At 35.2% G+C, this 24953-nt stretch overlaps 1 protein-coding gene across 1 annotated transcript in view; it reads right to left on the reverse strand.

The window, feature by feature from the left end:
• ATRNL1 (attractin like 1) overlaps nucleotides 1-24953 on the reverse strand; it is an 852984-nt gene that overhangs the window by 599463 nt on the left and 228568 nt on the right. The window contains exons 18-19 of the mRNA XM_033181738.1: nucleotides 18156-18374; nucleotides 1812-1949 (exon numbers count right to left, since the gene is read on the reverse strand). Coding sequence (XP_033037629.1) covers nucleotides 1812-1949; nucleotides 18156-18374 — 357 coding nt within the window. The remainder of the gene's footprint in view (nucleotides 1-1811; nucleotides 1950-18155; nucleotides 18375-24953) is intronic.

A 24953-nucleotide genomic window follows, 5' to 3' on the forward strand; every position in this document is an offset into this window, starting at 1 on the left:
ATTGCATGCCTGTATCAAGACATGTCATGTACCCCATAAATATGTACACCTACTATGTACCTACAAAATTAAAATTTGAATTTTTTTAATTAAAAACTTAAAAAAATGGCCGGGCATGGTAACTCACACCTGTAACCCCAGCACTTTGAGAGGCTGAGGCAAATGGATCACGAGGTTAGGAGTTCAAGACAAGCCTGGCCAATACAGTAAAACTCCATCTCTACCAAAAATACAAAAACAAATTAGCCGGGTGTGGTGGCAGGGGCCTGTAGTCCCAGCTACTTGAGAGGCTGAGGCAGGAGAATCGCTTGAACTCAGGACGCAGAGGTTGCAGTGAGCCAAGATCACATCACTGCACTCCAGCCTGGGCAACATAGCGAGACTCTGTCTAAAAAAATAGAAAAAAAAAAAATCAGATAGTTGCACAACACTGTACCTAGTTAAGTGTCTGTTGTGGGTTTCACTTTGTTAAAAAGTCATTCCCTAGAATTGGAGTTATGGTTAGAAGCATTATATAAATGTCAACAAATATATTAAGTAAATTACAGAATGAACTAATTACATATGGGCATGAAAATACGTTGAAAAATATATCTAAAATAATTGTCATAAAAGTAAAATAAAACATACACAATTTTATATTAAATACATGACAGTTTACAGAGACATACAAATTGTAATGTGAATGAAAACATCTCATACTCTGAGTGCATATTAGAGTCACACGGGAAACATTTAAAAAGAACAATTACCCAAGAATCACCCTAGAACCACAACCCAGATAATGATTTAATTGTTTTAGAAAGTGGCCCAGACATCCATATTTTTAAAAGCCTTTCAGCTGGTTCTAATATGCAGCTAGTGTTAAAAAAAAAAAAAAAAAATTATCTAACCAAAGTCAGGCTCCACTCCCTCAAATACCTTACATTTTCACAGTCAATGACGTATTTCTGTGGGTGCTATGTAGGCAAACTCCATTTAGAGACGGTAGATTAAAAATTTAAAACACAAGTTCCAATCTAGAGATAATGAAGGATTTCTACTAAATTCTACTTTAAAAGGAAATTATATTTAAAAGTCAAATATTATTTACAAAGCAGGAGAAAGAAGTGGCAGAATAGAGAGGAAGATGGAGGAAAGCAGGGTTTAGTAAACAAGAATGTGATGATTATGGCTAGCATTTATAATGCTCTTTTTTATGTGCTTCAATTCCTAAGGCCTATATTACATATAATCTCATTTGATCTTTACAACAACTCAGCGAATTATCATCATCTGCATTTTACATATGGGAAAAATAAGACAGTGAGAGGTTAATGAAACAAGGTCATACATTTGAACAGTGACAGAGCTGGGATTTCAGCCCAGAATTGGTTCCAAACCCATCTCTCCTAAATACTATTCCATACTATCACCCTGTGCAATAAAAATCTTACCTCATGTAAGTTAAACACATTTAACTTTTAATTATTATTTCTAAAGTCAAAACAATAAACTACTACTTATTAAAAAACTATCAGCAATGATTATTTTTGAATAGTGAGATAGTAGTTTTTTCTTTTATCTGCATTTGATAAATTACAATAAGAAACATGCCTTCATTTTGAAATAAGAAAAAGGAATATTTTTGAAGCAAGCATATTACAGAATTTTTACAGTTCACAGTTTCTAATACATATTACTTTAGAAAACATATCAAAACTGAATAAAAACTTTTCTGTAGTAATATATGTTCTCCACAACAGGCGCTGCTTTCTTAATTATCTTTTCCTTAGTAAAAATACACTAAAATTTGCTAAAAAGAAACTTACCTGTGCACTGTCCTCCATTGGTTGGATCTCCATAATAACCTGGCATACAATCTTGACACTGCTTTCCTGTGGTGAGATTTTTACACTGTTCGCACACATTATTATTGATGCAAGTGCTATGTCCATTACACTGGCAAGCTAAAGGAAACAGTAAAAAGTATTACAAATATCTAACATAATATCAAGTATAATAGTTATCAAAACAAAGAATGTATCTTAAAAAGCTGGATTGTAAAAATGTCCAAAAGGCATCTTCCAAGTTTTGCTTAAAAATTAGTAACACATATAGCTCAGAGTTTTATGCAAGATAATGTGTACCATAAATCATGTGTTGAAATTTTACCTTAACCTCTTTACAATGCTGTGGTTAAAGATGAACTGGAACATAAAAGTTATAGCTAAAGAGGGAATAATCTTTAGCATAATCCTTAAAAATTCATAAGAATGGTATGTCTGATAAATTATATAAACACAAAGCTAAATACTATAACTTTGATAAAGAATGCTAAAATTCATCTTTTATATTAACATGTAATAATAAAGAATCAATCAATATAGAAAATTGTGTGGCAACAGATTCTTACTACAATAAAGTAAACTAATAGTAAAATTATTAAAAACAGTACTTTTGAGCCAGGCACAGTGGCTCACGCCTGTAATCCCAGCACTTTGGGAGGCCAAGGAGGACAGATCACTTGAGGTCAGGAGTTTGAGACCAGCATGGCCAACTTGGTGAAACTCCATCTCTACTAAAAATACATAAAAATTGGCCAGGCATGGTGGTGCATGCCTGTAATCTTAGCTACTCGGGAGGCTGAGGCAGGAGAATCGCTTGAACCTGGGAGATGAAGGTTGCAGTGAGCCGAGATTGTGCCACTACACTCCAGCCTGGGCAACAGAGCAAGACTCCTTCTTTAAAAAAAAAAAAAAAAAGTACTTTTGAATTAATTTGCACAAATGTGTATCTTCTTTAGGTAAGAAAAACTTCAAGGCTTAACTGAAAGTTATTTAAGTTTGAACTACACAGAATGAAATATAAAGTATGAGATTGTTTCTATATCTGTATAACTGAGACTTCTGTCTCGATTTTAATATTATAGCAGACTACAAAAATTTCAGAATAAAGTTCATATATGAAAGCTCCTGCTTTTTGTGCCTATTTGGGACATAATATTAACTTAGTCTGGTAACTGCTTGGCCAAAAATCATCTTGTCAACCTCATGATTATTTTTACTTATTACAACTATGATAGCAACTAGCATGTAATAGAGCTCTCTCTCACTCCATGAGGAAAGCCAATATTCTGCTGATGCCAATTGTTTGTAGTTGGTATCTGTTCTGATTGGTAAGTACACATAAGCATCAATTTTTAAACATTGTAAACACCATGCCTTGGCCAGAAAGAGGACCAAATGGTACGCATGAATTTTATTATTTAATCTTCAAAACAATGCTATGTGGAAGTTGCTGTGTTTAGGACTGATTCTAAGATGGGGAAATCTGGGTTAAGCAACTACACAAAGTGACACAGCTAATCAATGACAGAAACAAATACATACATGGAACTCTGAATTAAAAAAAAAAAAAACAGATATTAACTAGCATGTAAAACGGCCTCTTATATTCAGAAAATCTGAAAGTGAGAGGAATTCCCAAGAGGCTAGCATAGGATCATCAAAATGAATTAGCATGTGAAGAAACAGACATACGAAAGAGTAAAACCAAATACTTTACACAAATTCTTAGAGGTGCAACTCTACTGCAATGCATTATAGAAAGAATATGCAGTTATGAAAAAAATGCTCATCATCCTCTTTATGAAACTGAGAAAAATTATAATATGTTTTTAAACTTCATATTACATTATGAAACAACTATGAGAAAATTTAATAACAAGGAGTAATGTTCACGACAAACCAAGAGAAACAATTAATACATAGCATTATATTTACAAAGATCACAATGTTAAACTCAAGGAAGCAGAGCAAACAGCAAAATAGGTGTCTCCAACAATCATACCCATGAAGAAACATCAATTTGAACAACCACCCACACATACAATTGCTTTCACAAGGGCTAAAAAAAAAAACCCAGAATGCATAAGTAAGGCCGTGAAGCCTCTCTGGACTACAGACTAGTAAAAGTATGGTTGATGGTAAGAGAATCAGTTTTCTGTGACCACAACACCCCATCCCCAGTCCTTTAGAGTACTATACACAGAAAGGCCTCCAGGACTCAGGGATTCTACACTCAAAAGAAGCTGGAGGTAGGCATTATGCTTCTCTACCATCCTGAACCCTTCCATGGGAGATTTGCTTCTGCATCATCCCATAAAGAGCACCACAAGTACAATGGGGTTGAACCACCTGAGGCCACCTATGGAAAAAAAAGAGAGTAGGGCTAGTAACAGGCAGCACAGAGAACTTGGTAGTGGCTTACCACCCCTGGCAGAGAGGATGCCACACCACAGAGGATGTTTGTGAGTGCCACAATGTCAGATGGATGGTCTACAATCCTTCATATGTGAGGGTCTGACCCTGATCTCTTACATGGCCTGGGCACCCAATGTGGATCTCCCATGATCACAATGAGTTTGGACCCTGCATTAGACAATAATGTCAAAGCTGGGCTCAGGGCACCTTCCAGTACTAAAATGAAATACAAGAGTCAGTCTGCTCAGAATATATCAACAAGCCCACCGAAATAGAACCGTCACAAACAAATTCAGACTGCAGTGACCGGAAAAAAATACCTAATTCATCAAAACACATACAGAGACACATGTAAAGAAGAAGAAAGATTAGCTTGGAAAAGATGGCCTCATGAAATGCCCAAAACAAGGTGCCAATTACTAATCCTAAACATATATACATAAATCATGGGCAATCAAAGAATTAAAATATAGCTGCTTTAAGAAAAATCAGCAATGTCAATACAACACAGTGGAACAAATGAAGAATTTGTTAAAGAAATTCAACAAATTGAAATAATTTTTAAAATCAAACAGTAATCCAGGAGCTAAAAAGAATAATAAACGAAATGAAAAATGAAGACTTGGCGCAGTGGCTCACGCCTATAATCCCAGGACTCTGGGAGGCCAAGGCAGGCGGATCACAAGGTCAGGAGATTGAGACCATCCTGGCTAACATGGTGAAACCCCGTTTCTACTAAAAATACAAAAAATTAACCAGGCATGGTGGTGGGCACCTGTAGTTCCAGCTAATTGGGAGGCTGAGGCAGGAGAATGGCGTGAACCCAGGAGGCGGAGGTTGCAGTGAGCCGAGATCACACCACTGCACTCTAGCCTGGGTGACAGAGCAAGACTCCCTCTCAAAAAAACAAAAAAAGAAAGAAAGAAAAGAAAAAGAAAGGAAGGAAGGAAGGAATAAAGTGCATCAATAGCAGAATGACAAAGCAGAAGAATCACTGATTTCAAAAACGAGCTCTTAGAAAATACACATTCAGAGAAGAAAAAAGATAAGCAATGAGAAAAACACAGAGGTTCTATGAAACAGTGTCAAAAGAGCAAATCTGTGTATCACTAGTGTTCAAAAGAGAATAAAAAATGAAAATGGCGAAGAAAGCTTATTTAGAAAAATAACAGAAAATGTCCCAACCTGAAGAAAGATATAAATATTCAAGTACAGAAAGGTGAAAGGTAACAAAACAGATTCAATCCAAATAAGATAACCCTAAGACATATATAACCACTCTCTCAAAAGTCAAAGACAGAGAACACTGAAAGCAGCATGAGAAAAAAAAAGCAAATAACACATAAAAGAATTCCATTATGCCTGACAGGAGAGTTACCAGGAGAAACCCCACAGGCCAAGAGAGAGTGGAATGACATATTCAAAGACAACAAAACTGCCTGCCAAGAATACTGTATAGAGCAAATTTATTCATTAGAAATAAAGACATTCCCAGATAAACAAAAGGTGAAGAAACCCTTTGCAACTAGAACTACATTACAAAAAATACTGAAAGGAGTTGTTCAAACTAGAAGAAAAAATAATAATCTTAATGTGTAACAAAAAAAATTCAAAACTATAAAACTGACAGGTAAAAATAAGTATCTAAACAAATTCAGAATACTCTAACATGGTAATCATGGGTCAAGAAATACTTATATCCTATTAGGAAGGTTAAAAAATGAAGCAAATAAAAATAATAACAACTAAAATGATTTGGCTAAGGGATAAGCAATATAAGATATAAATTATGACATCAAAAAATGCAAAATGTAGAAGAGTAATGAAGTTAAAGAATAGAGTGGGTTTTTCCTTTTCTTCAGACCAAAATTAACTTATCAATTCAAAATAGCCTTTTAAAATGATAAGATTTTTTTTGTTAGGCTCAAGGTAAGCAAAAACCAAAAGGCTATAATATATACACTAAAAATAAAAAGCAAGAAATCAAATCATATTGATAGAGAAAAATCACTCAACACAAAGGGAGGCAGTAAGAGAAGAAAGAAAGAAATGTTCTACAAAACAACTAGAAAACAAGTAACAATACGGTAGTACAAAATCCTTACCTACCAATAATTACCTTGAATGGAAAGTGCTTAAATTCTCCAAATGAAAGACAAACAGTGGGTCAATGAATAAAGAAACAAGACCCAACTACATACTGCCAACAAAAAATTCAATTCACCTTTAAGAATATGCATAGACTTAAAGTAATGAGATGCAAAAACATATTGCATGCAAATGGAAAAAAGTAAGTAGGATTAGCTATACTTCTATTAGACAAAATAGACTTCAAGTCAAAAACTATAAAAAGAGATAAACGAGGTCAATATTTACTGATAAAGTGATCAATACAAGAGGATAGAACAATTGAGAATTCATATGTAACCCACATTGGAGTAATTTAATATAGAAAGCAAATATTAACAGATCCAAAGGGAGGTACAGAAAGCAAAATAATAGTAGTAGGGGAATGTTAACACCCAACTTTCAGCAATGGACAGATCATCGAGACAGAAAATAAATGAGGAAACACTGGACATAAACTGAATTTAAGACAAAAATGACTTTACATATGCAAAATATTCCATCCAAAAGCTGCAGAATTCACATTCTTCTCAAATGCATATGGAACATTCTTCAGGATAGCTAATATTTCAGGGAAAAAAAGTCTTAATGAAGTACATCCAAAGGAAATAAAATCAGTATGTTGAAGAGACATACGCACTCCAGTATATTAATATATTGCAGCACTACACACAATAGCCAAAATATAGAATCAACCTAAATACCAAACATGGATGAATGGATAACGTGTGAATAAATAAACACCCCCACACACACACACACATACACACATGATGAAATATGTTTCAGCCATGAAAAAGGTCCATAAAAAAATAAAATCCCATCATTTGGGACAACATGGATGAGTGTAGATGACATTTTCTTAAGCGAAATAAGCCAGGCACAGAAAGACAAACACCACATGATCTCAGTCATATGTGGTATCTTTTAAAAAAAGATCTCATAGACATTAAGAGTATAATGATGATTACAAGAAACTGGAGAGAATAGGAGGAGGGGGAGATATGGAGAGGTTGTTTAATGCATACAATGTTACAGATAGGAGGAATACCTACTATGCAACAGAATACAAGAACAGTAGCAAGGTGATTATAGCTAACAATAATGCATTTCAAACAGCTAGAAGAGAGGATTCAGAATGTTCTCACAACAAAGACATTATAAATGTTTAAGGTAATAGATATGTTAATTACCATGATTCGACCATTATACAACATATACCTGTATTAAAACATCACATTGAACCCCATAAAACATGTGCATATTTTGTTTCAGTTTAACATAATGATGACAATTTTGTGATGAAATGTATAAATACGCTTATGGAAAAGCTGATGGGTATCTTAATACAGTAAGATTTTTCTGTATTACCAATTGTCTATAATAAATTATTATTATTTACACAATAATGCTATTAAAAACTTTAATTTTATAACATTATCCTTAAAAGCTTAAGGTATTGTTTCACAGAAAATTTACTCTGTGACACCACTAATCAATTCGCTCAGGTAAAAACCAAATGTATTGAGTGTCCACTACATGTAAAGACTTAACAGAAGATTTAAAGTAAGAAATGGGTTGCTGTAACAACTTCATGAAATTTCTGGCCATTTGGAAGAATCATTTAAAAAAAAGTTTTCACATCTGAATGAGACAGCTAAATTTAGCACTCATATCTAACATCTCCCTCACAGATTAACAGTAAAATAAAAAGTAAATGTACCAGCAATGATAGGCATTAGGGTGACCTACATGAACAAACCTAGAAGGTATTAATCTACAATACCTCTTGATGATAAAAGAGGTTCCCTGGCAAAATGCCACTCAACCCTCCTTTCCTGAATAAGAAAAATTCTGAAAACAAAGGTTACTCATAGGACAGTCAAGAAGCATAACACTGGTATTCTTTCATCCATCTGGTGGAAAGTGTAAACCAAGGAAGCCTGACATGGTCTATATATGATGCAGAAAGCCAGTATACTTTAGACCTAACTGCAGAAAAAATATCTGGTGAAGAAAGTCTGGTAATTGTCACACCTTATAACTAGTATGGTAGCAATGGCAAAGGAGAAAGTATATTATAGGAAAGGGACCCAGGCATAATGGCTGTATCAAATACCAACAAGAAAATGATATATTAGTAAGCCTATGATTATGTTCTATTCCCCACTACCAAAAGAGTGTTAGATTGACAGGAAATGTAAGCTTGCACATAAGAGTCTGTTGAGGTTACATTGTTGCTTGAAAGATTCTAGTATCATCTAATATCTCAGTAGCTATGGAATACGAATAAAACTAAAGAGAAGTCATCCATTCTATTTTCTCTAAATTTTAAAACCACTCCAGATGGCTCCTCATTTATGGACACACAAACAGGAAAAAATCAAAATAAAATATAATGACAACTCAGCATTTGATATGCAAATAAGTACATAGTTTTGAAAAATGGTTGCTCTGCAACAGATGTGCAACATTTAAAAATATCTTTGTGACAATCTTAATAAATTTTAAAAATATACACAGAAATTTAAGACAAAAATTTACCCAAAGCATTTTTTCAATACATATACCACTTTAAAAGAAATGGGTATTATCAGATGCTAGAAATGAAGAAGAGATTCAAATCAAGAATAGTAAAGCTAAGTTTGAGCTAGCGACCAAATTTTACTATACACGGAATAGACTAATAAGAACTAGGAGGCAAGGGTTCCAAAATCCAGCAGACCAAGAAGATACAATTCTTGGCATCCTAAAGGAAGCAAGCTAAACTGAACCATGTTCATAAAGTGATCCTATCAACTGGAGATACTATTTATGAAAAAGGTATTAAAACATTTCACAAGCTCTGCAAAAAGAGGAAAAGAATTTTAAGTCGCCTGGGATATGCATATGAAAGAAAAACACCACTTGTGAGAACTTAAAGGCTATGTCAGGCTTATATGGTAATTTTAAATTCACATTATACATTTGGTGAACAAACTACCAAGTAAAACATTAATATAAACCTGCTCTGCAAACAAAAAATACCCCACAGATATTGTAAAATCAGATGTAAATGGCCCTTGTAGATACATCCACAACCCAGGTTATACAAATATACTACAAGAAAGGAATTGGTAAAACTTTTTTTACATAAAGGACTAGACAGTGTTTTATGCTTTGCAGGCCACCCTCTGTCATAACTATTCCTTTCTGCAACTGTAGTGCAAAAGCAAACAAACATAACACACAAATAACTGAGTAAAGTTGTATTTTGATAAAAGTTTCTTTACATAAATCTGCAGTAGACCAGATTTGGCCTACCAATCTTGGTTTGCCAAACCCTGACAAGGAAGAGAAAAAACAATTCTAAATTAAATCTCAAAATAAAAAATTCAAAAACACCATAAAAACCAGGAGATTAAAAAAAGAGAGAGAGAGAGAGTTGATTAAAACAAATAATAAACATAAAAGATAAAAATAGGTCGGGCGCGGTGGCTCACGCCTGTAATCCTAGCACTTTGGTAGGCCGAGTCTGGCAGATCACGAGGTCAGGAAATTGAGACCATCCTGGCTAACACAGTGAAACCCCATCTCTACTAAAAATACAAAAAATTTAGCCGGGCGTGGTGGCAGGCGCCTGTAGTCCCAGCTACTAGGGAAGTTGAGGCAGGAGAATGGCATGAACCCGGAAGGCGGAGCTTGCAGTGAGCCAAGATCGCGCCACTGCACTCCAGTCTGGGCGACAGAGCAAGACTCTGTCTCAAAAACAACAACAACAAAAAAAGATAAAAATATTCAAAAATAATTAAAGATATAAAAAATAAGGGGCCAGGCACAGTGGCTCACGCCTGTAATCCCAGCACTCTGGGAGGCCGAGGTGGGTGGATCACCTGAGGTCAGGAGTTGAAAATCAGCCTGGCCAACACAGCAAAACCCTGTCTCTATTAAAAATACAAAATTAGTCAGGTGTGGTGGCATGTGCCTGTAATCCCAGCTACTCAGGAGACTGAGGCAGGAGAATTGCTTGAACCCAGGAGGCGGAGGTTGCAGTGAGCTGAGATCGCGCTATTGCACTCCAGTCTGGGCAACAAGAGTGAAACTGTGTCTCAATAAATAAATAAAGAGGGAAGGAAGGAAGGAGGGAGGGAGGGAGGGAGGGAGAGAGGGAAGGAAGGAAGAAGGAAGGAAGGAAGGAAGGAAGGAAGGAAGGAAGGAAGGAAGGAAATCATGCCTGAAGAAAGGTATGATGACAACGTCTCATCAAATAGAGAATATCAACAAAGAAATAAAAATTGTGAAGAAACATACAATAACAAAAAATACACTATAAGAATTCAACAGAAGATCTGAACTGGTAGAAAAATAATCGGCAAGCTTAAAGATAGACTGACAGATTATGTAATCCAAAATACAGAGAGAACTAGGAATGGAGAAAAGTAAGCAGAGCTTGGAAAAACATTTGGGACATCATTAATTTTACCATCATATGAATAATAGAAACACTGGAAAGAGAGAAGGGAGAAAGCGAAAAGAAACTAAAAAGTATTTGAAAACATAGTTTCTGAAAACTCAAATTTGATGAAAAACATTAACTTACACATGCAAGAAACCTAAAAACTCTAAAAAGGACAAACACAAAGAGATCTAAAAAAGACCCATTATAATTAAAATGATGAAAGCAACAACAAGGACAAAATCTTGAAAGAAGAAAGAGATAAAATCATTTCTCACTTACAAAAAAGCCCAGTAATATTAACAGCTGATTTTAAATCAGAAATAATAGAGGCCCGTAAGCAGTACAATAATATATACTCAAAAGAACAATGCCAACCAAGAATCCTCTATCAAGCAAAGCTACATTTAAAAAATTAGAGAAATAATGACATTCCTAAATATTAAAACATTAGGAGAATTAGATGCTAGAAGGCTAGCCATACAAGAAATACTAAAGGAAGTTGTTCACAGGAAAGCAAGTGACCCAGACGGTAATTCAACTCCATGCAAAAAGAAAAACAGTAGTGGTAATTATTGTGTAATAATAAAACCAGGAAATGCATATTTATTTTCCTTTTTTCTATTCCTGATATTTTTAAATAATTATTTTTTGATATGTGTATATAATGGCATTATTTGTCCTATAACCATAAAAATGCAACATCTTTACCAATAAAAGCACAAAATAGGTGAGTCAAGAAAACCTGTGTTGGGCTAAAGATACGATACCTGACGGTTTGGAGCCACAGGAACAAATAAAGATGAGAAATGGTAAAAAGATTAATATAATAAGAGCTATAAATATATGCTTGCCCTCCTTTCATCATTTAAATTCTTTAAAATATATAAAATTATATAAAGTAATAATTTTAATAAAGTACTGTTGGGTCCACAACATATATAGATGTAGTACTAAAAATAAGACAAAAATGAAGAAAAAGAATAGACCTATTTGAATAGCATTATTATATCTCACTGGTATTACTATAAATCGGAAAAATATTTTAACCAGTTAAAATGTATATGTTAAAGGTTTCTAGGTCTTTCATCTCCTTGGTTAAATTTATTCCTAAGTATTTTAATTATTTATAGCTACTATAAATGGTATTACCTTCTTGATTTCCTTTTCTCCTAGTCATTGTTCATGTGTAAAAATGCTACTGATTTTTGTGTGTTCATTGGGCATTCTGTAACTTTACTGAATTCATCTGTCAGTACTAACAGTTTCTTGATAGAATCTTTATGCTTTTCTACATATAAGATCATGTAACCTGCAAACAGGTACAATTTGACTCCCTTCTTTCCAATTTAGATCCATTTAATTTCTTGCTTTTGCCTAACTGCTCAGTCTGAAGACTTTCATGACTATGTTAAACAAGAGTGGTGCAAATGGGCATCCCTGTGTTGTTCCAGTTCTTTAAAAAAAAGCTTTCGGCTTTCCCTCTTCGGTATTATGATAGCTATGTTCAGACAAGCAAAAACAGGGAATTCATCACCACTAGCCAAGTCCCGAAACAGACACTTCAGGAAGTGAAAGGACAATATTTGCCATTATAAAAACAAATGAAAGTATAAAACTCCCTGATGAAGCAAGGACACAAATAAGAAAAATGCTTATTTCAAATGCTACCACTACAGAAAACTAAAAAGCCACAATGATAAACAATAAGAGAGAAAGGAGCAAAGGATATATAAAACAACCACAAATCATTAACAAAATGCCATAAATAAGCCCTCACATATCAATAGTAACTTTTAATGTAAACGAATTAAACTTTCCACTTAAAAAACACAGACTTGCTGACCCTCAAGGTCAGAGATCCCAGAAGAAGGAGCAGGCACCCATCTGTGCTGTTCTCCAGTCTCCTTGAGTGATATCTCCAGATGCAGGAGCGAAGGAGATGAATAGGGGCTGAAGTGAACCCTCAGCAAACCACAGCAGTCCTACATAAGAGGGACCTGATCATTGAAAGAAAAACAAACAGAAAGCAACAACAACAAAAAAAGGCCCCACGAAAAACCCTATCCAAGGGTAAACAGCCTCAAAGAAAACAGACAAACTGAAACTCAAACTCAAAACCAGACAAACTCAAGAAGATGAGAAAGAATCAACAACAACAACAACAAAAATGCCAAAAACCCAAAAGGCCAAAGTGCCTATTCTCCTCCGAATGATCACAACATCTCTCCAGCAAGGGCACAGAACTGGACAGACAATGAGATGGACGAATTCACAGAAGTGGGCTTCAGAAGGCAGGTAATAAAAAACTACACTGAGCTAAGGGAAGCTAAGAACTTTGATAAAATGTTACAAGAGCTGGTAACTAGGATAACCAGTTTAGAGAGAAACATAAATGATTTGATGGAGCTGAAAAAACAGCACAAGAACTTCATGAAGCAAACACAAGTATCAATAGCCAAAGTGACAAAGCGGAAGAAAAAATATAAGAGTTTGAAAATCACCTTGCTGAAATAAGGCATGCAGACAAGACTACAGAAAAAAAGAATGAAAAGAAACAAAGCTTCCAAGAAACATGGAACCTTGTAAAGAGACCAAACCTGCAATTGATTGGAGTACCTGAAGTAGACAGGGAGAATGCAAACAAGCTGGAAAACACACTTCAGAATATTATCCAGGAGAATTTCCCCAACCTAGCAAGACAGGCCAATATTCAAATTTAGGAAATACAGAGAACACCACTAAGATACTCCATGAGAAGATCAAGCAAAGACACATAATCATCAGATTCTCTAAGGGCAAAATGAAGGTAAAAATGTTAACGGCAGCCAGACAAAAAGACCAGGTCACCTACAAATGGAAGCCCAACAGACTAACAGTGGACCTCTCAGCAGAAACTCTACAAGCCAGAGGAGACTAGGGACCAATATTCAGCATTCTTAAAGAAAATAATTTTCAACCCAGAATTTCATATCCGGCCAAACTAAACTTAATAAGAGGAGAAATGAAATATTTTCCAGACAAGCAAATGCTAAAGGATTTTGTTACCACCAGGCCTTCCTTGCAAGAGATCCTAAAAGAAGCACTAAATACAGAAAAGAAAAGCCGGTACCAGCCACTACTAAAACATACCAAGATATAAAGATCAATGACACTATGAAGAAACTGCATCAACTAGTGTGCTAAATAACCAGATGGCATCATGATGACAGGATCAAATTCACACATAACAGTATTAACCTTAAATATAAATGAGCTAAATCCCCCAATCAAAAGACACAGACTTACAAATTGGATAAAGAGTCAAGACCAATCAGTGTGCTGTATTCAGGAGACCCATCTCATAGGCAAAGACACACATAGGCTCAAAATAAAGGGATGGAGAAAAATTTACCAAGCAAATGGAAAGTAAAAAAAAAAAAAAAAAGCAGGGGTGCAATACTAGTCTCTAACAAACAGACTTTAAACCAACAAAGATCAAAAAAGAAAAAAAAAGCATTACATAATAGTAAAGAGAACAATTCAACAAGAGAGTTAAACTATTCTAAATATATATGCACCCAATTACATAAAACAAGTTCGCAGAGACCTGCAAAGAGACTTAAGACTCCCACACAGTAATAGTGGGACACTTTAACACCCCACTGTCAATATTAGACAGATTGAGACAAAAAATTAACAAGGATATTCATGACTTGAACTCAGCTCTGCATCAAGTGGACCTAATAGACATCTACAAAACTCTCCACCCCAAACCAACAGAATATACATTCTTCTCAGTGCCATATTCTAAAATTGATTCTAAAATTGACCACATAATTGGAAGTAAAACACTCCTCAGCAAATGGAAAAGAATTGAAATCATAAACAGTCTCTCAGACAACAGGGCAATCAAATTAGAACTCAGGATTAAGAAACTTACTCAAAATCACACACTTATATGGAAATTGAACAATTTGCTCCTGAATGACTCTTGGGTAAATAATGAAATTAATGCAGAAAGCAAGAAGTTATTTGAAAACAATGAGAACAAAGAGACAAAATACCAGAATCTCTGGGACACAGCTAAAGGAGTGTTCAGAGAGAAAGTTATAGCACTAAATACCCACATGAGAAAGCTGGAAAGATCTCAAGTTGACACCCTAACATCACAACTAAAAAAGCTAAAGAAGCAACAGCAAACAAATCCAAAAGCTAGCAGAAGACAAGAAATAATTGAGATCAGAGCAGAACTAAAAGAGATGGAGACGTGAAAAACCCTCCAAAAAAAAATCAATGAATCCAGGATGGTTTTTTTGAAAAATTAACAAAATAGAATGCTAGCTAGACTAACAAAGAAGGAAAGAAAAAAGAAACAAATAGACACAATAAAAAAATGATAAAGGGGACATGACCACTGACCCCACAGAAATACAGACTACCATCAGAGAATACTATAAACACCCCTATGCAAATAAACTAGAAAACCTAGAAGAAATGGATAAACTCCTGGACACATACACCCTCCCAAGACTAAACCAGGAAGACGTTGAATCCCTGAATAGACCAATAACAGTTCTGAAATTGAGGGAGTAATTAATAGCCTACCAACCAAAAAAGCCCAGGATCAGACAGATTCACAGCCAAATTCTACCAGAGGTACAAACAGGAGCTGGTACCATTCCTATTGAAACTATTCCAAACAACTGAAAGGGACAGACTCTTCTCTAACTAATTTTATGACGCCAGCATCAACCTGATACCAAAACCAGGAAGAGACACAACAAAAAAAGAAAATTCTGGCCGATTTCCCTGATGAACATCAATGTGAAAATCCTCAATAAAATACTGGTAAACCAAATCCAGCAGCACATCAAAAAACTTATCCACCAGAAGTCAACTTCATCCCTGGGATGCAAGGCTAGTTCAACATATATAAATCAATAAACATAACTCCTCACATAAACAGAACCAAAGCCAAAAAGTATATGATTATCTCAATAGATGCAGAAAAGGCCTTTGATAAAATTCAACATCCTTTCATGTTAAAACTCTCACTAAACTAGGTATTGATGGAATATAGCTCAATAATAGGAGCTTCTTATGACAATCCCACAGCCAATATCATATTAAATGGGCAAAAGCTGGAAGTATTTGCTTTGAAAACCAGTATAAGACAAGAATGCTCTCTCTCACCACCCCTATCCATCATGGTACTGGAAGTTCTGGCAAGGGCTATCAGGCAAGAGAAAGAAATAAAGGTATTCAAACAGGAAAAGAAGAAGTCAAGTTTCCTCTGTTTGCAGACCACATGATTTTATGTTTAGAAAACCCCATCATCTCAGCCCAAAAACTACTTAAACTGATAATCAACTTCAGCAGTCTCAGGATACAAAATCAGTTTGCAAATATCACAAGCATTCCTTTACACTAACAATACACAAGGAGACAGCCAAATCATGAATGAACTCCCATTCACAATTGTTAAAAAGAGAATAAAATACCTAGGAATACAGTTAACAGGGGATATGAAGGACGTCTTCAAGGAGAACTACAAAGCACTGCTCAATGAAATAAAATAGGACATAAACAAATGGAAAAACATTCTATCCTCATGGATAGGAAGAATCAACATCGTAAAAATGGCCACACTGCCCAAAGTAATGTATACATTAAATGCTATTCCCATCAACCTACCATTGACATTCTTCACAGAATTAGAAAAAACTACTTTATATTTCATATGGAATCAAAGAAGACCCCCATATAGGCAAGATGATCCTAAGCAAAAAGAACAAAGCTGGAGGCATCATGCTACCTGACTTCAAACTATACTACAAGACTACAGTAACCAAAATAGACATAGACCAATGGAACAGAACAGAGACCTCAGAAATAACACCACACATCTACAACCATCTGATCTTCAACAAACCTGACAAAAACAAGCAATGGGGAAAGGATATCCTATTCAATAAATGGTGCTGGGAAAACTGGCTTGCCATATGCAGAAAACTGAAACTGGACCCATTCCTTACAGCTTATATAAAAATTAACTCAAGATGGATTAAAGAGTTAAATGTAAAACCTAAAACCATAAAACAAAAAACCTAGAAGAAAACCTAGACAATAACATTCAGGACATAGGCGTGGGCAAAGACTTCATAACGAAAATCCCAAAAGCAGCTACAACAAAAGTCAAAATTGACAAATAATATCTAATTAAACTAAAGAGCTTCTGCACAGCAAAAGAAACTATCATCAGCATAAACAGGTAACCTACAGAATAGGAGAAAAATTTTGCAATCTACTCATCTGACATAGGTCTAATATCGATAATTTATAAGCAACTTAAAGTTACAAGAAAAGAAATGAACAACTCCATAAAAAAACTGGCAAAGGATATGAACAGCCACTTCTCAAAAGAAGACATTTACACAGCCAACAAACATATGAAATAAAGCTCGACATCACTGATCATTAGAGAAATGTAAATCAAAACCACAATGAGATTATTAAAAAGTCAAGAAACAACAGATGCTGGCGAGACTGTGGAGAAATAGGCTCGTTTTTACACTGTGATTCCTCAAGGAACTAGAACCAGAAATACCATTTGATCAAGCAGTCTCATTACTGGGTATATACATAAAGAAATATAAATCATTCTACTATAAAGACACATGCACAGGTATGTTTATTATAGAACTACTTGCAATAGCAAAGTCATGGAACCAACCAAAACGCCCATTAATGATAGACTAGATATAGAAAATGTGGTTCATATACACCATGGAATACTGCATAGCCATAAAGTAATGAGATCATGTCCTTTGCAGGGACATGGATGGAGCTGGAAGTCATCATCCTTAGCCAACTAACACAGGAACAGAAAACGAAACACTGCATGTTCTCACTCCTAAGTGGGAGTTGAACAATGAGAACACATGGACACAGGGAGGGGAACAACATGACCAGGGCCTGTTGCGGGGTTGTGGGTGAGGGGAGGGAACTCAGAGGATGGCTCAATAGGAGCAGCAAACCACCATGTCGCACATATACCTATGGAACCTGCATGTTCTGCACATGTACACCAGAACTTAAACTAAATAACAAAATATTTAAAAAGAAATGAAAGCTAATCATGATATTCCATGAATTCATTTAGCCTAGCTAATGATTCTAAACAGAATACCAGTTGCATAACTGAGATAGATATAGTCTATGGAAAAATTTTTCATCTTTGACATTTTAGTCTCATTTTCATTGTTCTTTTTTTTCTAAAGCTAAATTTCCTTTATTATAAGAACGGAAAACTCCTTCTAGGATCCCTTAAGCAGAAACTGAAATTGTTTCCATCACATTATTATTACCTGGACACTGGATAAAGGACCACTCATAGCTCTTTTCTTTGGGGCAAAGATTGGTGTCAAGAACCATCTCATTGTGGTGCATTCCAATAAGCTTCATTGGTCCCCGTGAAGAACCTTCGATGCAATGTCCTCTTCCTGTATTACTAGGATCATTGCACCAGCCACATCCAGGCTGTTCCAAACACTGTCCACAGGTTCTCAATCCAGAACAATTTTGAGCTGCGTGACAGGAACATTGACAAATATGTTAACCTGACTATACATTCAAACAGAATTATAGGCTAATAAAAAAAATAAATATGATCATGATAAAAACAATGAAAGGTCATCTATAGTTAATGTAAACATTTTTGCAATAATACTTACAAGACAGCAATTACTAAAAGCAAATACATCACAAACAAAGAGGTGATAAACAGGCTGCCATAGGAGTGAAAAAAGGTGTGGTTAACCATGACATGGAGAAAAATAAAATCAGTATTGAAGACTCCTGAAAATTTTGGCAGTACTAGAACTTCTGGGGAGCTCATCTAGGGCCCTACAGACCACCTTTATTATTGTCTGTGATATAAAGCCATGTTAGCCATTCTTATTTTGCCTTGTAAGAACCTTCAACAAAAGAACTATCTGTATTCTGCCTGTGGACATCCAGTGTAAGTGATGTCTGCCCACTTCCTGAGATTGCTGGGCTATATTTGGACTACCTGTTTTGGATAATGCTCCTCACAAGGGTCCAAGATACTAGTATTTGGCTACTATGTGATGAATAAACTTAATCTCATCCAAAAAGCCAAGCTGGGTGGGAACATGAAAACCTAGTACTCTCCTTCAGCCAGCCAACCAGAGCACACATTCTAATTATCAGGGCTATAAAACACTCCATGACTCATTTGCTGATACTCAACCTTTGTTGTTGTTGGTTTTTTTGTTTTTTTGTTTTTTGATCCAGGTATAACCTATGAGACTCAACAAAGCCTATGAATATGGTAATGTTTGCCAAAGATAAGCAGACATTATAGTCAAAACATCACAGTCATAGCCACTGCTATGAAATGTTTTAAACTTTGACTTAACAACCAAAGCATCTTATATTAAGCTGAGAGACTTTTTTTACTATTATTTAGCTAGGAATAGTATATTTTGTCTTGGGGATTATTTATAAACAGAAGATAGTGACAGACATACAAGGCATATGAATGATGTCTTCTGGTCACATGAAAGAAAAAACAACAGAAGAAAAAAATGGTAGATTTCTGGCAGACTCAATTTCATTGTATGTTAATGGCTTAGCTGCCACTCAGTGTTTAATTCTACTGAAAACAAAAACGTTCCTAAGAAAACTACGAACAACAATGGCACAAATTTCTCAGTGAACATCAGGAACTTGATATCGTTGACTGTGCACAGATAATAGAATACTGGATTTAAAAATTTACCAATTATAACATTATTTGTAGTTGTCAATCCTTTGAGGGGTAAGGATCTCATAGGAAGGTAGAGAGTAAGTACCATCTCCTGTATTTTCTTAATAAGAAATAAAAAAGCAAGAATACCCTTTGAGTCATTAAATAAAAGTGGCTAATGTTAAATTTGTAGATAAATAATTCATTGACACAGAGTCTTCCTTTAAAATCTTACATTTTTTCAACAGTACACACTGTTAAATGACACAATTTTTTAAATGCTTAGATAATTGAACATTTACTATTTACCATATCCCTCCTTAGTTTTGTTGGTTTAAAATACTTATCATATATCTATGATTAGTTAGCCCACAGTATTGCTAACTAGTTTATTCTAATTGTTTTCAAAAGTATATTGGGTTACTATGCTATCAATAGGACACAAGGGAAAATATCTAATTAGTAATATTGGCTTGGCATTCCAATTATTTACTATCATGTAATGATTTGTATCATATATCATGTGAGGAGAAAGTAAATCTTTAGTGAGACTCACCCTTAATAAATCAAATTTTCTACTATTGTTATACAGCTATTTCCTAAGAAAGTAAGTTTTATTTTAAAATTATCTTTTTTTAAGAAAGGATCATGATACCTGCTTTAGCAACAGCCAGATTTTACCTGTGGACACCACCTATTGACCTAAAGTCTGAATTGTTCAACCCGGTGAATAAAATACTGGGGGTGGAAAAAATAAATAAATAAAAAAGTCACACCACTGGCAAATGAAATAAGCTTCATGATACCTCTGCCATTCCAACCCCACAGGAGACAGTGAACCTGCTTATAAATGGAACACATCACTACTACATCCAGCATCTGAGAAAGCCACCATGAAAAGGCCCTTTATAACCAAGGAACTCATACAGAGTCTTCACGACTAAAAGCACCAAGAGGCAAATTAGATTAAAATAAACTACAAACATTAAAGTCACATCCTCAAGGGGAAAAAAAGAAATGAAAAAAGCACAGTTGAATCAAAAACAAATTCAAAAATAATTATAAAGCCCACAGAAGTAAGAAGGAACCAGAAAAATAATTCTGGCAATACGAAAAACTGGGGTTTTATAATGCCGCCAAAAGATCAAACTAGCTCTTCAGCAATAGATCCAAACCAAGATGAAATCCTTGATTTGCCAGACAAAGAATTCAGAACTATTATGTTACTCAAAAAGATAAAAGAGAAAGCCTGGCAGAGACACAACAAAAAAAGAGAATTTTAGACCAATATCCCTGATGAACATCGATGCAAAAATTCTCAATAAAATACTGGCAAACCGGATTCAGCAGCACCTCAAAAAGCTTATCAACCATGATCAAGTGAGCTTCATCCCTGGGATGCAAGGCTGGTTCAACATTCGTAAATCAATAAACGTAATCCAGCATATAAACAGAACCAAAGACAAGAACCACATGATTCTCTCAATAGATGCAGAAAAGGCTTTTGACAAAATTCAACAGCCCTTCATGCTAAAAACGCTCAATAAATTCGGTAGTGATGGAACGTACCTCAAAATAATAAGAGCTATTTACGACAAACCCACAGCTAATATCATACTGAAAGGACAAAAACTGGAAAAATTCCCTTTGAAAACTGGCACAAGACAGGGATGCCCTCTCTCACCACTCCTATTCAACATAGTGTTGGAAGTTCTGGCTAGGGCAATCAGGCAAGAGAAAGAAATAAAGGGTATCCAGTTAGGAAAAGAAGTCAAATTGTCCCTGTTTGCAGATGACATGATTGTATATTTAGAAAACCCCATTGTCTCAGCCCAAAATCTCCTTAAGCTGATAAGCAACTTCAGCAAAGTCTCAGGATACAAAATTAATGTGCAAAAATCACAAGCATTCTTATACACCAGTAACAGACAAGCAGAGAGCCAAATCAGGAATGAACTTCCATTCACAATTGTTTCAAAGAGAATAAAATACCTAGGAATCCAACTTACAAGGGATGTAAAGGACCTCTTCAAGGAGAACTACAAACCACTGCTCAGTGAAATCAAAGAGGACACAAACAAATGGAAGAACATACCATGCTCATGGATAGGAAGAATCAATATCGTGAAAATGGCCATACTGCCCAAGGTTATTTATAGATTCAATGCCATCCCCATCAAGCTACCAATGACTTTCTTCACAGAATTGGAAAAAATTGCTTTAAAGTTCATATGGAACCAAAAAAGAGCCCGCATTGCCAAGGCAATCCTAAGTCAAAAGGACAAAGCTGGAGGCGTCACGCTACCTGACTTCAAACTATACTACAAGGCTACAGTAACCAAAACAGCATGGTGCTGGTACCAAAACAGAGATATAGACCAATGGAACAGAACAGGGTCCTCAGAAATAATACCACACATCTACAGCCATCTGCTCTTTGACAAACCTGAGAGAAACAAGAAATGGGGAAAGGATTCCCTATTTAATAAATGGTGCTGGGAAAATTGGCTAGCCATAAGCAGAAAGCTGAAACTGGATCCTTTCCTTACTCTGTATATGAAGATTAATTCAAGATGGATTAGAGACTTAAATGTTAGACCTAATACCATAAAAACCCTAGAAGAAAATCTAGGTAGTACCATTCAGGACAGAGGCATGGGCAAGGACTTCATGTCTAAAACACCAAAAGCAACGGCAGCAAAAGCCAAAATTGACAAATGGGATCTCATTAAACTAAAGAGCTTCTGCACAGCAAAAGAAACTACCATCAGAGTGAACAGGCAACCTACAGAATGGGAGAAAATTTTTGCAATCTACTCATCTGACAAAGGGCTAATATCCAGAATCTACAAAGAACTCAAACAAATATACAAGAAAAAAACAAACAACCCCATCAAAAAGTGGGCAAAGGATATGAACAGACATTTCTCAAAAGAAGACATGCATACAGCCAACAGACACATGAAAAAATGCTCATCATCACTGGCCATCAGAGAAATGCAAATCAAACCCACAATGAGTTACCATCTCACACCAGTTAGAATGGCAATCATTAAAAAATCAGGAAACAACAGGTGTTGGAGAGGATGTGGAGAAATAGGAACACTTTTACACTGTTGGTGGGATTGTAAACTAGTTCAACCATTATGGAAAACAGTATGGCAATTCCTCAAGGATCTAGAACTAGATGTACCATATGACCCAGCCATCCCACTACTGGGTATACACCCAAAGGATTATAAATTATTCTACTACAAAGACACATGCACACGTATGTTTATTGTGACACTATTCACATTAGCAAAGACTTGGAATCAACCCAAATGTCCATCTGTGACAGACTGGATTAAGAAAATGTGGCACATACACACCATGGAATACTATGCAGCCATAAAAAAGGATGAATTTGCGTCCTTTGTAGGGACATGGATGCAGCTGGAAACCATCATTCTTAGCAAACTATCACAAGAAGAGAAAACCAAACACCGCATGTTCTCATTCATAGGTGGGAACTGAACAATGAGGAAACTTGGACTCGGGAAGGGGAACATCACACACTGGGGCCTATCATGGGGAGAGGGGAGGAATTGCATTGGGGAGTTATACATGATATAAATGATGACTTGATGGGTGCTGATGAGTTGATGGGTGCAGCACACCAACATGGCACAAGTATACATATGTAACAAACCTGCACGTTGTGCACATGTACCCTAGAACTTAAAGTATAATAAAAAATATATATATAAAATAAAATAAAAAAGAATCAAAAAAAAAGAAGAAGATAAAAGAAAAAGGTGAAAACCAACATAAGAAAATTTTTTTTAAAATTCAGGATATAAGTAAAAATTTTAACAAAACATTAAAAAAAAAAACTTCTGGAAATGAAAGTCACATTTAGAAAACTGCAAAATCCAAGTGGAAAGTTTTAACAATTTAACAGACAAATACTACTCTAAGACAAAGTAGAAGAAATAATTTCAAACCTCATAGACAAAGCTTTTGAATTATACCAATCAAACAAAAATAAAGAAAAAATAATTTAAAAAAGGAACAAAGTATCCAAGAAATATGAGATCAGGTAAAACAGCCAAACCTAAGAATCACTGGTGTTCCTGAGGGAAAAGAAAAAGAAAAACATTTGAAAAAATTTATTTGAGGGAATAACTTAAGACATCCCTGGCTTTCCTAGAGATTTAGACACCCAAATACAAGAAGCTCAAAGAGCTCCTGAGAGATTCATTGCGCAAATGACATTACCAATGTATATAGTCATCATTCCATCTGAAGTCAACATGAATAAAAGAATTCTAAGAGCACTAAGACAAAAGTATCAGATAATCTATAAAGAAACACCTATCAGACTAATAGTAGACTTCTCAGCAGAAACCTTACAAGCCAGAAGGGATCAAGGTTCTCTATTTACCCACCCTAAGCAGAATAACTGCCAGCCAATAATTTTGTATCCAACAAAACTAACTTTCACAAATTAAGGAGAAATAAAGTCCTTTTCAGATAAGCAAATGCTAAGGATTTCGTCACTAACAGACCAGACCTACAAGAAAAGCTAAAAGGAGTTCTAAATCTTAAAATGAAAGGTCAATATGCACCAGAATAGAACCTCTTGAAAGTATAAAACTCACAGGGCCTATAAAGTAATAACACAATGAGGAAAACAAAGTAACTAGGTAACAATCAACATGATGACTAGAAATGTACCCCACATCTCAATATTAATGTTACATGTAAATGGTATAAATACTCCACATAAAAGACATAGATTGGTAGAATGGATGAAAAATCACAAACGAAATATCTGCTATCTTCAAGAGACATATCTAACATTTAAAGATTCTTATAGACTCAAGGTAAAGGGGTGGAAAAAGATATTCAATCCAAATGGAAACCAAAAGCAAGCAGGAATAGCTATTCTTGTATCAGATAAAACAGATTTTAAAGGAACAACAGTAAAGAAAAACGCAAAGAAGTTCATTATATAATGATAAAAGTATCAATGCAACAAGAAGATATTACAATCTAAAATATATATTCACCTAACACTAGAGCTCCCAAAATCATAAAACAATCACTACTAGACCTAAGAAAGAGATAGACAGCAGCACAATAATGGTGGAGGACTCCAACACTCCACTACACAGATCATCAAAGCAGAAAGTCATCAAAGAAACACTGGACTTAAATTACACTCTAAAACAAATGGACCTAACAGATATTAACAGAACATTCTACCCAAGAACTGCAGAATATGCATTCTTCTCATCAGCACATGGAACATTTTCCAAGATATACCATATGACAGGCGACAAAACAAGTCTCAATAAGTTCTAAAAAATCAAAATCAGCCAGGCGCGGTGGCTCACGCCTGTAATCCCAG

The sequence above is a fragment of the Trachypithecus francoisi genome, unplaced genomic scaffold (assembly GCF_009764315.1).
Source record: "Trachypithecus francoisi isolate TF-2019V2 unplaced genomic scaffold, Tfra_2.0 Contig01579, whole genome shotgun sequence".
In the NCBI taxonomy this organism is placed as follows: Eukaryota; Metazoa; Chordata; class Mammalia; order Primates; family Cercopithecidae; genus Trachypithecus; species Trachypithecus francoisi.